The sequence below is a fragment of the Falco peregrinus genome, chromosome 3, assembly GCF_023634155.1.
Source record: "Falco peregrinus isolate bFalPer1 chromosome 3, bFalPer1.pri, whole genome shotgun sequence".
Classification (NCBI taxonomy): Eukaryota; Metazoa; Chordata; class Aves; order Falconiformes; family Falconidae; genus Falco; species Falco peregrinus.
The window spans coordinates 5,716,442-5,731,994 of NC_073723.1; the positions used below are offsets into that span (position 1 = coordinate 5,716,442).

General features: G+C 36.8%; 1 protein-coding gene across 7 annotated transcripts in view; it reads right to left on the bottom strand.

The window, feature by feature from the left end:
• Positions 1-15,553, bottom strand: part of TRAPPC9 (trafficking protein particle complex subunit 9) — a 508,745-nt gene that overhangs the window by 427,040 nt on the left and 66,152 nt on the right. For all 7 annotated transcript variants that reach the window (XM_055798407.1, XM_027789609.2, XM_005239484.4 and 4 more), the window contains 2 exons: positions 5,622-5,748; positions 3,904-4,036 (listed from right to left, as the gene is read on the bottom strand). In XM_055798407.1, coding sequence (XP_055654382.1) covers positions 3,904-4,036; positions 5,622-5,748 — 260 coding nt within the window. The remainder of the gene's footprint in view (positions 1-3,903; positions 4,037-5,621; positions 5,749-15,553) is intronic.

The window sequence follows — 15,553 nt, forward strand, 5'->3', positions numbered from 1 at the left end:
CTGTAGTCACAGGACAAGGGGCAATGGTTTTAAAATAAGAGGGCCAATTCAGATTGGATGCAAGAATTTTTTTTTACGATGAGGGTGGTGAGGCACTGGCACAGGTTGCCCAGAGCAGCTGTGGATGCCCCATGCCAGGCAGTGCTCAAGGCCAGGTTGGACGGGGCTTTGAGCAACCTGATCCAGTGGAACCCTATAGCAGCGGGGGTTGGACTAGACTGTCCAGCTGTCCAAGACAAACCATTCTGATTCCATGCCTGCTCTGAACTTGTCCTGACCTGCCTGCAAATTTGGTTTGACTTACTGTAGCTGTAGCTGCAGTTTTTCTTCTGGCTTGGTGGCTATGCTATTTATTGCTTTATTTCTGTTACCTCTGTATGGCACAACCATAACTTTACATAGGTAGTAGTAACAAGAAAGTGTACTAGGTAGAATGAAATATTTATGGCTAACACAGTGAAAGAAACACAGGACTGGTATGACAGCAGAGGCATTGCAGAGGGGAGACACTGAATGCAAAGGCCTACTGGCATGGGATGATAAGAGGTGGGGCACAGGCTTAGCACTGCACGCCCCACAGCTATAAACAATTCACTAACTGCCAAAGAAATGCAGACCTGGAACTGGACAAGAAGAGCTTTCAGGGGTAACAAAGAAAACAAGAATCCAATATACAAAAAAAGCATCCCATATATTAAATTTGGATGTAACATGGAGCTTGAGTTAATAAAGTACAAGGCATTAAAATGTGTTAGCAAACAAAAATTATCTCAAGTGTTTTCCAGAATAGGAAAAACAATTATCAACATCACATTCCTCCCAGTGAAGGTCTCCAGATGCTGTACCACCATATTGAAAAGGCCAATCTTAGAATCCAGAGGAGCAGTGGGAGGGTGAACGTAACACCAGGATAACAGGTAGAAAATGGGAATTGTGTGGATAATAATTTTAAGTGTATTTATTAGTGATTCTTCTTCTGAATATTTTTCTCTTTTTCTTCCTTCTGTAATAACTGCATCTGCACTAATGATTCCTGTATTTTAGGCTGTTAACATACAAGCGTCAAATTCTTAGCTTTATACATTCCTCTTTGCCCACAAAAAAATTTTGAGTGTATGAGTATTGCAAATTATTTCAGTATATTGGAAAGCAAGCAACCTAATACCTGGCACACTAGCATGCAGTTTCAAAAATTTCTGGTTCCTGTGGAAGTGATATTTGTCTAAGGTCATCCGTATTAGAAGTCTTTCATTATTTATAAATCTGTCATTTTCTTCCCTCCATTTTCTTTCTTTATAGGCTTTTTCCATCAAGACTGTTTTACTCAATAATGTACTATTTTATATACTATATATATGATACATATAAATTTAAGCAGAATTATAAATACATATAATATAATGATGATAACATATACCGACAAAGTCATTCTCAACCCACAGCAAGCTTCATTGCAGCTCCTGCTAAAATGAGCTTATTAAGTTGACCCTCTATAACACAGATCAATAAAAAAAAAGTTTACAGTTCTAGCAAGACATTATGGTATGCCTAGAAAGGCCTGGAATTATTCTTGCCAATATGACTATCACCTCAAAATTACTATTAGATAATTAACTACTGAAGAAATTATTAACAGCTATAGATCATTAACCTTTCAAACAAACCATTTCCTATGTACCAGCAGTCTCACCTACAAAAAAAGCAAGGCAAGAAATACAGTATCAAGATTATCTCAAAATACTTCAAAAATAAATACATTTGGTAAAAAGTTAAGAAACATCAGCTCCACTACAGTAGAAAGTTCCAAAGACAATCAGCTATAAAAACTACTGTGCTGTGTTAGGAAAGGACTCTCAAGAATAGATCATCAAATGTTGGTAAGATGGGTATCAACAAAAATGTAAACGCAAAGCAAATCAGCAAGACAGAAGGACAGAAATTGGATTCAGATTTTATCCTGCAGTCTGCAAATCAAGAAAGTTCTTTCTTTCATTTCTTTACCATGTCTTCTAGAAGCACATCATCCTCCAGAGTACCCAAAGGATAAATGCTGTTGACAAGATCACAGGAGGCAATTTGCTGATATCATAGAGGCTGGGAGAAGGCGTAAATGATGGCAAATAGAGACACCTCTGGCATACTGTAAGGTAGCCAGAGGCACATCTGTATTCCCAGGATATCACAGGCCTCGAGACTGAGCAAACTAAAGCATCCGAAGAAACTAATTCAACACCAACAAAAAAGGCAATATACACCAATATACAAAGAAGAACTCATTAATGTTTCACAGCATCAGCTGAACATATATCCACAAAAAATACATGATATGTTCATTTAAGAATATTTGCAATTCCCTCGGTATTTCAAATTCATCTTGTTCTTTAATATATGCATAACTTTGGCTAGCCAATATTAATTGTGGTTACAGCCAAACCACACACACTCCACAGCTAGCAGAATTTTTATAGGGAAGTTACCAACATGTAATTCAATTGCAGCATTTTGTTATTCTGCTGTCTTAACCAGGATACTACTTTACATCTTTCTAATATGATGCCATCAACACAGTCCATTCCACATTAGAAAAGTAGAGTTCAGCATGGAGAAGTCAGAACCAAACTGATTCCTTTGCTTTGCTAAGTAAACCATACTGAAGAACAACATAAATTAAAAAATTACATGTATATACACACATATATATCTTCGCATCATATGATACTGATGACCATCCTACCAGGGATCACAAATGGAGCTGAAACTGTCCAATCAATAGAACAGAAAGAGGTATGACGTATATAATATGGTAACAAGTAACAAAAGGTTGTTTCCTGATCCGTAGCTAAAAGACATTTAAAAAAAAAAAACCAACACACACACCCCTACTTTTACAGCTATTCAGCTATTTGCAAGACAGTAGATCGATAGTGAGACTCTGAAATACAGTGACCAACATGCAGCTTAGTGGGTAAATGCTCTTGAACCTTTAAAGGTTCTAAAGATTGAACTGAATCACTGTCTTACCAGCTCTCTCTAAACTCATGGAATTAGTCAGCCATATGCTTCATAAAAAACAAAGCCACACAAAACCCCCACACTACTACTGCGTCTTTTTTGGTGAGTGTATAAGGAAGTAATTTCAGTTGATTCTTCCTGTATGTCTTAAACATATTCTGTATGTATTCTCTTAAACATTTCTGTAGGATGGTATCAAGTTTGGGCCCCTCCTGAACAATGGAAATATTTATATATTGGAGCAAATCCAGGAGAAGCTTACCAAAATTATTAGGAGGCTAGAGCACATGACATACAAGGACAGGTTCAGAGAGCTGTGTTTGTTCAGTTTGAAAAAAAAGAAGAGGAGGTGATTTTTACTTTTGAGAGTGTGTTCAGATATTGGAACTGATTTCCCACAGAGGTGATGGAAACACTGCCCATGGAGATAATTAAAACTTAACTAGATCATGCTCTGGGCAACCTGATCTAACATTTAAGTCATATCACTTCTGAAGGCAGGCCCTGCTTTGAGCAAGATCCTTGAGCAGATGACCTCCAGAGGCACCCTTTCCAACCTACACTGTTCCACGGATTACCTCTTTACTTCAAAATTTTAGAACATTTACCCTTTAAAGGATTCATTCTTTTAAAAGTATGACTTTAGTAATGAATAACCATTACATTCCCTCAATTAATTAAATCTCAAAATATTACCTATGAAATCCCGAGGTTTCAAGCAGTAAAACAAAAAAACTTAGCTTTATGTTCCAAAGTAGATAGCACAGGTATAGTCTATGTCTTAGTTTACTAAAGCACTGAATATATACTCAGACAAAGCAGTTTTTATTCGGCATGTGACTAACGTTTAGATACAACCAAATAAAATGAGCATTTAATTCAGTTTCTCACCTTGGAAGGGAGGTACTGATCTGCAGCCTTGGCAAAGCTGGAATCACTTCGACAGTACAGCCATTGGTCTTCACTCCTGGCAGATTGTCCAGAAGGCAGTCACTGAAGACTCCAAAAACTGAAGTATGGTAACCTGATTTTTAGAAGAAGACACCACTATATTGTGAATTTTTCTGTTTCTTGAAAAGTTGAAAAGTACTAAGCTTACTAGCGAGATCTCACCAGTCTTTCTGCTACCCAAACCACCCACCACCTTCTCTACAGCAGAATCTTCTCAGCACACAAAAGTATGTAAAAGGTTTTCAAACGCCCTAAACAACATTTATAACTACACGACAGCATACAAACAACACATGTATGCCCTTGTATCTGTGACATATAAAATAAATTTTAAAAAGGCCATGATTTCTATCATGCATTATGGTAAGAATCCTTTACAAGATCAACATCACAAGTCATAGCGTAGACCAGCATTTTATATCACATCACCTAATCCACTGGTCCGCATAAAACTCGTTACCCTTCAACATATGTTAACAGTTCCCTAATTCCTCCAAAAAGCATTTATAGGAAAGAGTCTCAACTGTATCCAGAAGCAAAGGATAAAAAAAACCCCAAAGGAAATTAATTAGGAAAAAATAAGTACACATGCATACACACAGACACCTGCCATAAAAGACCATAGCTTATCCTCTGAAAGTTCAATTTAGTAGGGAAGCACCTCTACAACAATTCCTTACCAGGCAATATATATAAACTATATCTGAGGGAAAATTTGATACATTGACACACAAACGGTCACCAGGTACAAAAATCAACTCCTCTACTTGCAATAATTTTTTTTTGCATGTGGAACTAAAAGCAGACAACTACAGCATAAATGCTCTGAATGTTTTGATGCTATTCTGTATTTACTGAAATAGTTTCTGAGAGGGGGAAAAAAAAAATCAAATTAAGAATTATTTTATAAGCAGACAGAAAAGCACTTAAGAAAAACTCAGAACAGTTTCTTCCAGTTCAAAGCCATCTTCTTTTGGTGTTTAGCTTTATTAAAATGGTTCTTTTCCTGTAACTCTGTATTCCAGGAACATGTACCTAAAATTGTGTTGGTAAGATGATTCAGCCCTACTATGTGCTAAAGCTATCATCTTCACATATCCCTCCTTTTCCAGGAGACTGATCTGCTCATTTTCTACAAAAGCTCTTTACTTCTCTTTACTCACTACAGACACGTTATTTAGGCTTCTTAATGAAATGATATCTCAACTGCAACAGACTACACACATTGGCTAAATCCTTTCTACAGAAGAAATCTGCAAAAAATTTCTGTAATCTTACATGAACATGATTAATTAAGAAAAACTAACTGCAAGATTATCTTCTGCATTCTCATGAAAAAATTCAAGTAATCCTCCTCAGAAGCTTTCCAAATGAAAGCATTAATAAAGAGGAGTTTGAGTTCATTATCCTTTTGCTCTCATACACAAGATACTGTAAATATGTGTTCGTTACTGCTGTTGCAACCAAGTGCTTTATCAGGCTATGTTTTTAATGCAGTCTAGTAAAGAAAACATTTATGGGTTTGGGTTTTTCTTTTCCTTACCCAGAGGAATTCAGAGTGGCAAATACTTACGTGACATACAAACTTACATAATCCACAGAGATGTAAAACACATGGTTGTTTCACTAGGAAGAGAATGACTAAGGATACTGCTTACCATTGACAGTGATCTGACCAGTAGTTTGAGGAACACCGACAAGAGTTACTGGATAGAGACCAGATTCTGCAGGTAAAGAAAGAGCTGCAGGAAGAGACTCAAATTCTACTCCTGTTGTCAAGAGACCCTGAAAAAGTCAGAGAATCACAGATAAATCCACTTATGATATACACTAACATTTTTATGATATATACTTAAAATTCTAATGTCTTGCATTGTATCACCCAAACTTTTATGATTCATTCCAATTTGCTCGTAGCAGTTATTTTGGTTTTTAAGTTCCAGTGACTGAAGCATGCCTCTAGAAATATGGCAAGATCTGTATTCAATGTGTTTCAGAGTCTCAGGTGGGAACAATGTATGAAAAATAAAAATTTATACCCAAGCACAGTAAAAATGAGTGATATATCTGCATGTTGGTGTTTTGTACCTAATTTAATTGTACCTGTGACCTTACTTATATATTTGCTTATATTTTGGACAGTGGCAATCAAACATCAATAGTGGCTCTTCTTAGCTTTAATTAAAGTTCCTGGGTAGAAAATATTTATCCATGGGGAGGAAAAAAAAAAGTATTTACAGATAATAAAGCAAGACTAGCTTTACCATCCAACCTTAATGTTTCAATGAGTTGGAATAAGGCATTCATTTTGCTACACTGATCCTCTATCAAGCCTACATGCCCGCAGTTGCACTGTATGATTTACTCCTTTAGTGTCAGGGAAATCTTTTAGCATCCTCTATTTAAAACATGGGACAAAAGAAATTAAGCAGAAAGAAAAAAATTATGTAACAAACTTTTTAAACACAGCATTACTGTACTTAGCAGACTGGGGGTTATTTTAACCTTGGTTAATAAATTTGAAATGCTTGAACACAGAACATACTGTTACAAGTAAGAAATGTAATGTTGTAAAGCACGTAAGTCTAAGTTACCAGCTGCTTTTCTATACACATATTTTTTTTATTTTTTTTTAATTTTTTTTTTTTTAATGAAGACACCATCTAAATATCTCCATCAATTAATGCAGAAAGTACAGCTGGATTGATCCTTAACTCCATGAGAAAGCTTCACAGGAACTCAAAACTCTATGAAAAAGGTACATGCTATGAACTATAAAACCCTACAAAAAAAGTAAAGATAGATGAAAAAATTCATTTTTCGAGCCACCAAAAACCACTAAGAGACTGAGGACTGAACAAGGAGTTTAAGCAGCAGCAATGCTAGCTGCACAGCGCCACACCACCAGCACTGCTTCCCTCTGAAAACATCTCTATCTGCCTAGTTTTTAATTCAATTGGGTTTTGAATGGTGCACCTCTAATGTTCGTGTCAGCTGTAAAAGGCAGACTAGCCATCTGATGTTTCTAATTCCAATTAGAAATTAGGAAAATTGATACTTGTATAACAAGTACTTAAAAAAACACAAATGGCACCACCAGAATTACTCAGCCAGTGACCGCAACCTGACCTGTCATATATATTGTCTTTAATGGCCTGATTTGCATTTGGAGTAATCACCAGCAAAAGTCTTCTTCAAGCAATTCCTAGATATTACCCAAAATCAACCTACCAGCAGTCAAAACCCAACCAAATTAAAAGCTGTTACCAGAATTTATTCCTTCCCAGGAAAGCAGTGTGCCTTCTGGAAAATTAAGAACTATCTTTATGTACATTCTACATAACTAAATACATGCTTTGTGACTAAGATTTTTAACAGCAAAGTTCTAAACACACCAGAAAGCAAACTGAACACCTTTGTGAGGTTCTCTTGATTCCTCTCCTACCAAAGATCTGATGTCATCAAGACTATAATACACCCAAAAGCTGTAAAATCCTTCATTCTAGAAATTTCTTCTTTGTAGACTCAGTACTGTTGATACAACACCCAATTCCTTATCATTGAACAAAATCAGATTTCATCAATTTAATTATAAAAAAATGCTGGGTCAAACCCTCATTTCTACTGAATTGTAGTTTTCTCCCAGTTTCACGTAAGAGACTTCAGCTGTCAGAAACAATCCACAAAAACGTAAGTAAAAACCTACTTCTGTCTTCCTATATATTCACCATGCAGCCTATCAGAGCACTAACCCTTTTTGATTCCCACTTCACAAATGCAAGCTCGATCACTACCTTTCAAAAAGGTATGTTTATGTAGCTGGGAGTTTAAACAGGCCGTATTTGCACTCTTGGTGAAATACTCCTCACAATATTTCAGGATAAGGCTATCAAAGTAATTACTTCAATAACTAGCCAATAAAAACTGATTTTAGATATGATGAAACATAGTTCATTGCATATGACTGACCATGAATCCTTTCAGTGGGATTCATTCCACAGGAATGGGGTGAGCATTCACACTTTAGTACTGACTTAACCATTCTGCTTTCGCTGAAGCAAATCTTAGAACATGAACAAAAGGTGATGCCACACACACTCCAAAACTCACTTTTAAAACAGGTATAGACAGGTATGTAAGATTATTTCAGTCCCAAAAGCACTGAAGTATCACTTGGCCAAATGTTCAAATATATCTGAATTATTCAGTATTTAACTAAATTCAAGGACTTAAAAGTCCTAAAAAATCAATGATAAAAAAGCCCCTCCAACATCTTGTTTAGTACCACCTATAGCAAATGTAAACAAACAGAACTGACAGGGACTCCTAAGTATTATCCGACCCATCTCCCTACTCTGAAGCAGAACCAACTCCACGTGAACCATTCCCAGCATGTTTATCTAGGAAGTTTTGGAATTTCCCTCAGTGGTATTCTCTAAGGGATTAGGTAACTCAATTGTGGTGGTGTGCTCCCGCCCCCATGCTGACCTTTGTTCCTGTGACAACGCTCCAAGTGATAACCCCCTGTGGCGGTCAAAATGGCTGCATCTGGTCATGCTGGCTGTGTCTGGCTCGAAGTGGATAATGACACGATAGGCAAAGTTTAATTTGAGCAATATACCCCCTAACACTGCTGGCCAAGGTCCAACTTAAGCCCAGTTTGAAAGAAACTAACTTCTGTAGTCAGTATGCAAATATGACTATCAATCAATCATCTCACTCCATCAATAGTGGACAGCTCAGGGCCTGGTGAGCTCTCCTGCACGGCAGCAGGCTGCACACCAGGATCTCCCCTTGAGCAGGGGCACCTCTCAAAGTTACTCCTCGAGAGTAAGAGATTCCTTGCTGCAACAGGTCGTTGGTAAGTGATTAACAGCATGCTAAACTTTGAAATCTTAGCTAAGCGGTATAAAGGATAGATTGTGCACATACAATCCTTTAGACATAAACCATTGACCAAGTCTGAGACTAAGTCTGGATCCAGCTACAGCTAAACTCTCCCCTGAGAAGGAGTTGAGAAGGCAAGCGGGTCCTTTCTGAACTCATGACTCAACGGGAGGGTCTCCCTGACAGTTTTGTCTGACCCTGTCCTCTGTGCAGTAATTACTCAAGTGCACCTTGCCACCAGATCTTATTAAACCACTGTCACTTTCCTATCAAACTTTGTTAAATCGCTATTTCGTAACAATAAACATATTGGTACTTCCCTCTTTTGAGTGAGGTGTGTCCACTCCATCCGAGACATTAACGCAGCGGTTTTAAACTGGAAAGCCTTTCCAGTTCAAGCTTTCTCATAATACTACACTGAACTTGTCTTGTAGCAATTCCATACACATCATTTTTTCCATTCCTAGCTAAGTCCCCAAACCAGCCAGTATACCAAGTGCCTATAAATATATGCAAAATGCTAAGAAATTACAATGCCATTGCAAAACTACAGTCAGGTCACTTCTCTGAAATATGGGAAGTTCTTTGTTAAAACATGGTCCCCAATTAAGCCCAGTTTTCCTTAGGGCAAGGGGTAGAGGGAAGCAATGAGTAAATACAGCCTTCTCTCATGTTTCTTACTTCATCCACTTCATATTTTTTTACTCAAGCTGCGTGTCAGGACATACATTTATACATCCCTTTCACTTCCTGCAGTATAACCAATTTCGTTACTTCATATGAATCAGTATCCCAGCCCAGCAATTAGGCATCCTCCATGATCAAGTTGGGATTGGAGGGGATGTGTGGGAAGACACTGCCCCTGAAAGCCTTTCAGGGTTCTGTAAAGGAAAAAAATAACCTCAAGGCAGACCATAAAGCAGCACAGTCTCAAGAATCACATCTGAAGTGGCCATACATGCACAATATACAAGCTGCCATACTACCCCAAAGCTGCCAGCCAAAACCTCACTGCCCCAGCCGCAGTTTTGATCTATGACACCTATGAGCTCCCTCATTGCAGGGAATTAGCTCCCTCATTGCAGGGAATTGAGGCTTGGAATGGATCAGGGCCAAGTAATCCTGGAGAAACTAAAAGATCACAATAGGGAAACGAACTCAGAAAAATTAAATACATCAATGGTAATATGGTAATATTTTTAAAGGCTAATGGTCAAGGTTCAGGAAAAACAATGATTACAACCCAGCTGTCAGAGAAGAGCACCTTCCTCACCAAAGGTTTTAAATTGAGTATGTTCAGAGCAGAAAAAATCCAGAGAAAAATCAAGATAAATACAGGCAGTAACAGACAAATAGGTACATGAATGTATCTGGAGTACAATCACCCCAAATATGCACATCCTTATGGACAAGATGGAAGAGTTACTATTATGAGAAATTGCAAGTATTAAAATGATTTAATAACCGCGGGGGGGGGGGGGGGGGGGGGGGGGAGTTGGTATATACCGTGTACATTCTTCCCTAACCCCTGAAATTATATTAATATGACACCCTTGGATCATGCCGATCACAAAAATAGCATTGTTGGTCACAAGTAACTGCTAAAGCAAAGTCCTGAGCACAACGTATTTTTCTTGTAATGCATTAAGAATGCATTCTCAGCCTACTCTCTAACAACAAAACCCATGAAAACAAAAAGATTTTTCTAGAGAACAAATACAATGCAAATGCCAAAACACCTGCACATACCATGACTGGACTAGAAATTGAAGAGCCTCAATTGTGTTACCACACAAAGGAGAATACAGCATTTGTTTCTCTCATTATGAGAGTTTTACTTTTCAGTAAAACTTCAAGTTTTTAGAAGTAAAGATATAAAGAAAGCATAAAAAGTCATCAAAATCGAAAAAAAACCAATATAAACCTCAACTAGGCTTTGGAGTTCCAGCTATGAACTGAAATCGAGATACTTACCCTTAAAACATAACCCACACAAGTTTTAAAAGACAATGACATATCTAGAATGTCTGAAAGACGTTTTCAATATCAGCTTTGTTGAATAGCAGAATTCAGCAATATTTGCCCAACATTGCCCTCTGGTGCCTAACAAGTTTTTAGTTTAATAGTGAAAATCAAGGCTGAAGTACTGTCCTATCCTTTACCCAAACAAAACAAAATAAACAAATAAAAAAAATTATTTATGTTATATTATGTTAGATTTCTTCTCTCTAGAGCCTTATACATTATTTCAAGTAACAATATTTAGTAATCTTTAGTAGTCGCTGCTCTTTCTGGCCTCACAGGAAAAGTTTACCAGTACACAACTTTTCCTCCAGGGAATGTATGAATCACACGAAAAAAAACCCACAATTTTACATTTCCTTGTATTCTTATAAAACAATTTAAATTGTCTTAGAGTGAATACATGCATGCTATTATCACACATCACTTCAAACCTCGATTTAGTTTTAGAGAAACAACTCATATGTAAATGGTAGCATTCAGGGATGCTGTTAAAACCACGTATGTAACTGCTTTTTTTAGGCTTTACTTACAAATCCTGAAAGGCAATCATTCTTTTTCTAAAGTAACGCTGCCCTCAAAGTTAGTTTTCCTGCTACACATACTTTGTATATTGTTACCTAATACTTCACACAAAAATCACCAATATTTATTTAAAAGAAAATTTTCCCCCTACTATTTCTAACAAGGTTCTTTTAGGCAGACCTAGAAAACACCAAACACAACCGTTTTTATACTCCTCCACCTTCACCTTTTTTGTATACAGTCTTGCCAAATATAGCTTCAAATAAATGTAGTGTATCAGTAAGTAAATATTCTCTCAAGATGGCAGAAACAGTACGAAGATGTGAACGCACTAAAGAGCAGCTCATGGAAACAATTTAAATGATAATAAGCGAAGTTACGGGACTTTTTTATACATAAAAAAATATCAAAATTTTAGATGGTATTTTTACACATCAAAATAGAGCTCTGGGCTAATGGTATAGTTTTGCAGTTTATGAAAAAAAAAAACAACCAGCCATTCTTATAGCATCATTAATCAAAATACTACACTTAAATCATCTGCAAATAACTACACACTCCTACAGAGAACTACAGAACCAAGGCTTTCTTCTTGAATAATGATTTAATACTATAAATTACATTATCCACGTGTTTTGGGGTTGTAATTTTTAGTTTAGCAGTATTAATTTATTAAATGCAGTTTACACTGCTCTGCATATATTGTAGCCTTCTTAGAGCCACAGCTATATTTTCTACAATAAGTGTAGAAAAAAACCACTTTCACTCAAATAACATTGCCTAAAAACTTCTCAGGGTTTTTGGGGGTTGGTTTTTGGTTGTGGTTTTGTTAGGGCTTCTTTTTTTTTTTGGGGGGGGGGGGGGGTGTGCTTTTAATAAGGTAAACTTATTTTTCAAGTTTGAGAAACAGGAAAAAGTAGTTGAAATCTTAGAGGGCAACACAGTTTGCAGTGCATCTTCACATGCATTTTATTTTAATGGTAGAACTCATTAGACTGTACCATGATTTACTGCTTTAAACATTTGCCCCAATATACAAAATAAATCCATCAAAGATTTCCCAGGATTTTTTTGAAGGCCAGAAATCTGAAGGTCATTTTTACCTGGACAGAAAAAAAGGCTTAGTAAAACTGCAAAAGATGTAGAGGCTATCATTCACATACCTGAACAAGTCTATACAGAAATCAATATTCATGGGAGAAAAAGTGTGTACACTTACTTACAGCTGAACATCACATCTCCTGTTAACCTGGGCTCCACCACCAGGGTAACAAAACTATTCAGTCTAATGCATTGCAGTCAAAGCTAGTTAGGCTCATTTTTGTGTGTCTCTCACTCTGTTGATTTAAGGTACCTGCTAGATTTTATTAAACCATTTCCTCTGATCACCGCTATGATCTCCCCTAGTTTGCTTTATTGACTGAAACACACAGTTGTTGGACCTAACCACTTCCATATTCCATGAATAAACACTTGCATTTGTCATTTTACAAATGCTATTCCACCTTTCAATAGATCAGCCTTCTAATTATATGGACAAAACAAAAGCATACAATAGAACAAGACAAGAAAAGTAACACAGAAATGGGACACAAATGAAGATCAGATATCTACATAGCATCCCAAATCATGAATATGCATGACAAGGAATAAACAGCAAGAACAAAGACAGGCAAAGAATTTTGACAATAATAAAGTAAAACAACAACAAAAAAAATCAACTTTTCAGACAGTACAGGGGCTTACCATCTGAGCAACACTGACCGAAGCCTTGCATTCACAATCTCGCGTCAAGTCTAAAAATTCAGTTTCTTTTACTTAAGCACACCTTAATTAAACTACATGTACTTAGCATCAATACTTCCAACAATGAAAAAAGCTAGAGAAGCCTTTCAATGAAAGGGAATTGTTCTGCTCAACAGCTTGTGCTCAATACCAAGTTGTTTACCATCACAACTTTCAGCCATACCAAACAAGAAGACACATTAGAAAGTTTGGATCAATACTTCCAGCATTCATTTAACATGAAACAAGTAAGCTAGCAGACAACAAATCATAAATTGTAAGACGAGGGAAAGGGGGAAAATTAGAAAAAAAGGAATAAGACTACAGATTTCAGGACAGTTAACGTGTTGCTGGATGGTGAACCATTAAAAGGATAAAGAACAAAGGAATTCAAGCAATGGAGAACTGAAAGAACAGCCAGTCACTGGAAACAGGCTTGATCAAGTAGTCATACAGCAAAGGTAAGGTGCTGAGTCATACAGATGGAAAACAGTTGTGGGATAAACAAGCTGAAAATACCACTAAATGACAGAAAAAGATATGCCTGCTATGAAAACTATTCTATGAGACTAAATAATATGAAAGAATGTGATACATGATGAAGAATCAAACAAGGGGGCATGGGGACTGCAGGCATGAGTACATGTTAATAACAAACCAAAACATTTTAAAATATTAAACACCGCTTTGAATTATTAAAATAAAAACAAAAGAGCTTCTTCTGGTGATAAAGTAATAACTATTCGCATATTCTAGAAAGCTCACAGATGTGACTGGAAAATTAGAACAATGTTGGCTGGAAATGCCAGAAGCCCTCTTGCCCAGCCCACTGCTCAAAACAGCACCCATTGAGGGTAGTTTAGGGGTTTCACTGTCCTATACACTCAAGTTTTGAAGATTTCTAAAGATGAAGAAACCACATTCCCTCTGGGCAGCCAGTTCCAGTGCATTAATTATCCTCATGATTGCAAAAAGGGAATGGTTTTTTTTATTATTATTTGGAAAGTCTTCCAGTGCTGCAATGTGTTCATTGACTCTCACCCTTATGCTGGGCACCTCTGGGAAGAGTCTGGCTCCATTTTCACTGCACCTTCCCATCTGGGGATTGAGGAAAGCAATAGGAATACCCCAGTATTCTTCTCTTCTACAAACTGAACAGATGCGGATCTTTGACCATGCCCTCATCTGCCATACGCTCCAGCCTGCCAATCATCTGGTAATGCTGCTGGACTAATACCAGTATGTCAGTATTTCTGTTACACAGGGAGCTCAAAACTGGCCCTAGTTCTAAAGACATTGTCTCCCAAATGCCAAATCAAAGGGGAAAATTACTTTCCTTAACTTGGTGGCTACAGTCTTGATACCACAGACAAATCAAGCAAAATCAACTAATTCCTACCAATGAGATGACATTAGCACACAGCAGAATTCCTCAAAGCACTCTTTATGGAACACTGACTAAAGAATTACGTTAATCACTTCAATATTTGTATCTAGTTTGCATGCCTGCTTCCTCTTATGCTTACCAATGAAACTGAAATTTAGTATTAATTCAAAGATAGAACTTTATCACACTAACAGTAAAAAGGAATTCATGTTCCTACAATTAATTTGCTGAGGGAATCGATGGAGTGTACATCTATGCAAATAACTGTATTCTCAGTTCTTAAGTGCATGTAAGCACTCATAAGAAATTTCCCCATTAAGAAATTATCCAAACCCAGGTTTTTTAATATACAATTACATCACTGCTTACACAATACAAATTAGACCACAAATCAAAATGTTCTTGTATAAATTAATTCCTATATAAAGTCCTTTCTAACGCACAGCTTTACAATTACTTTTTCTATTCACTTCTAATAATTTGGAATACCGTGAGAGTTAAAGAGAAAATGCTGCTGAAGAAACCAGGTTATTTATTAGCTTCCAAGAACGAATTTTATAATGCTGTAAGCACAATCTTTGGGCATATTCATTTCCCATGGAAAAACACTGTATTACCGTGGCATATCATCAGTAATTTAGGTCAGATTGTTTGACTAGCCACTGCAGTAGAGCTATCAATATAAAAACAAACAAAAACCTGAGCATATAAATATGCACTGATTCACTTAGCCTAAGAGAACAATGGGCTTTAAGAGACGGGATTAATTTTTTAAAGCAATATTGAAGGTAAAATGTTTAACATAAATGACAACACTGGGTTAGGACTGAGTGGAGATTAAGTTGGTTTAACCCTTCAATGGGTCACAACAACAAAAAAACCCCTGTTAGTTGGCATAAAAAGAGGAAAAAAAAACAATTTACTTTCTTTCAGGATACACTGCAAGCAGTTGACTGAAGTAGTAGAGGGTTTGGGCTTGATGCT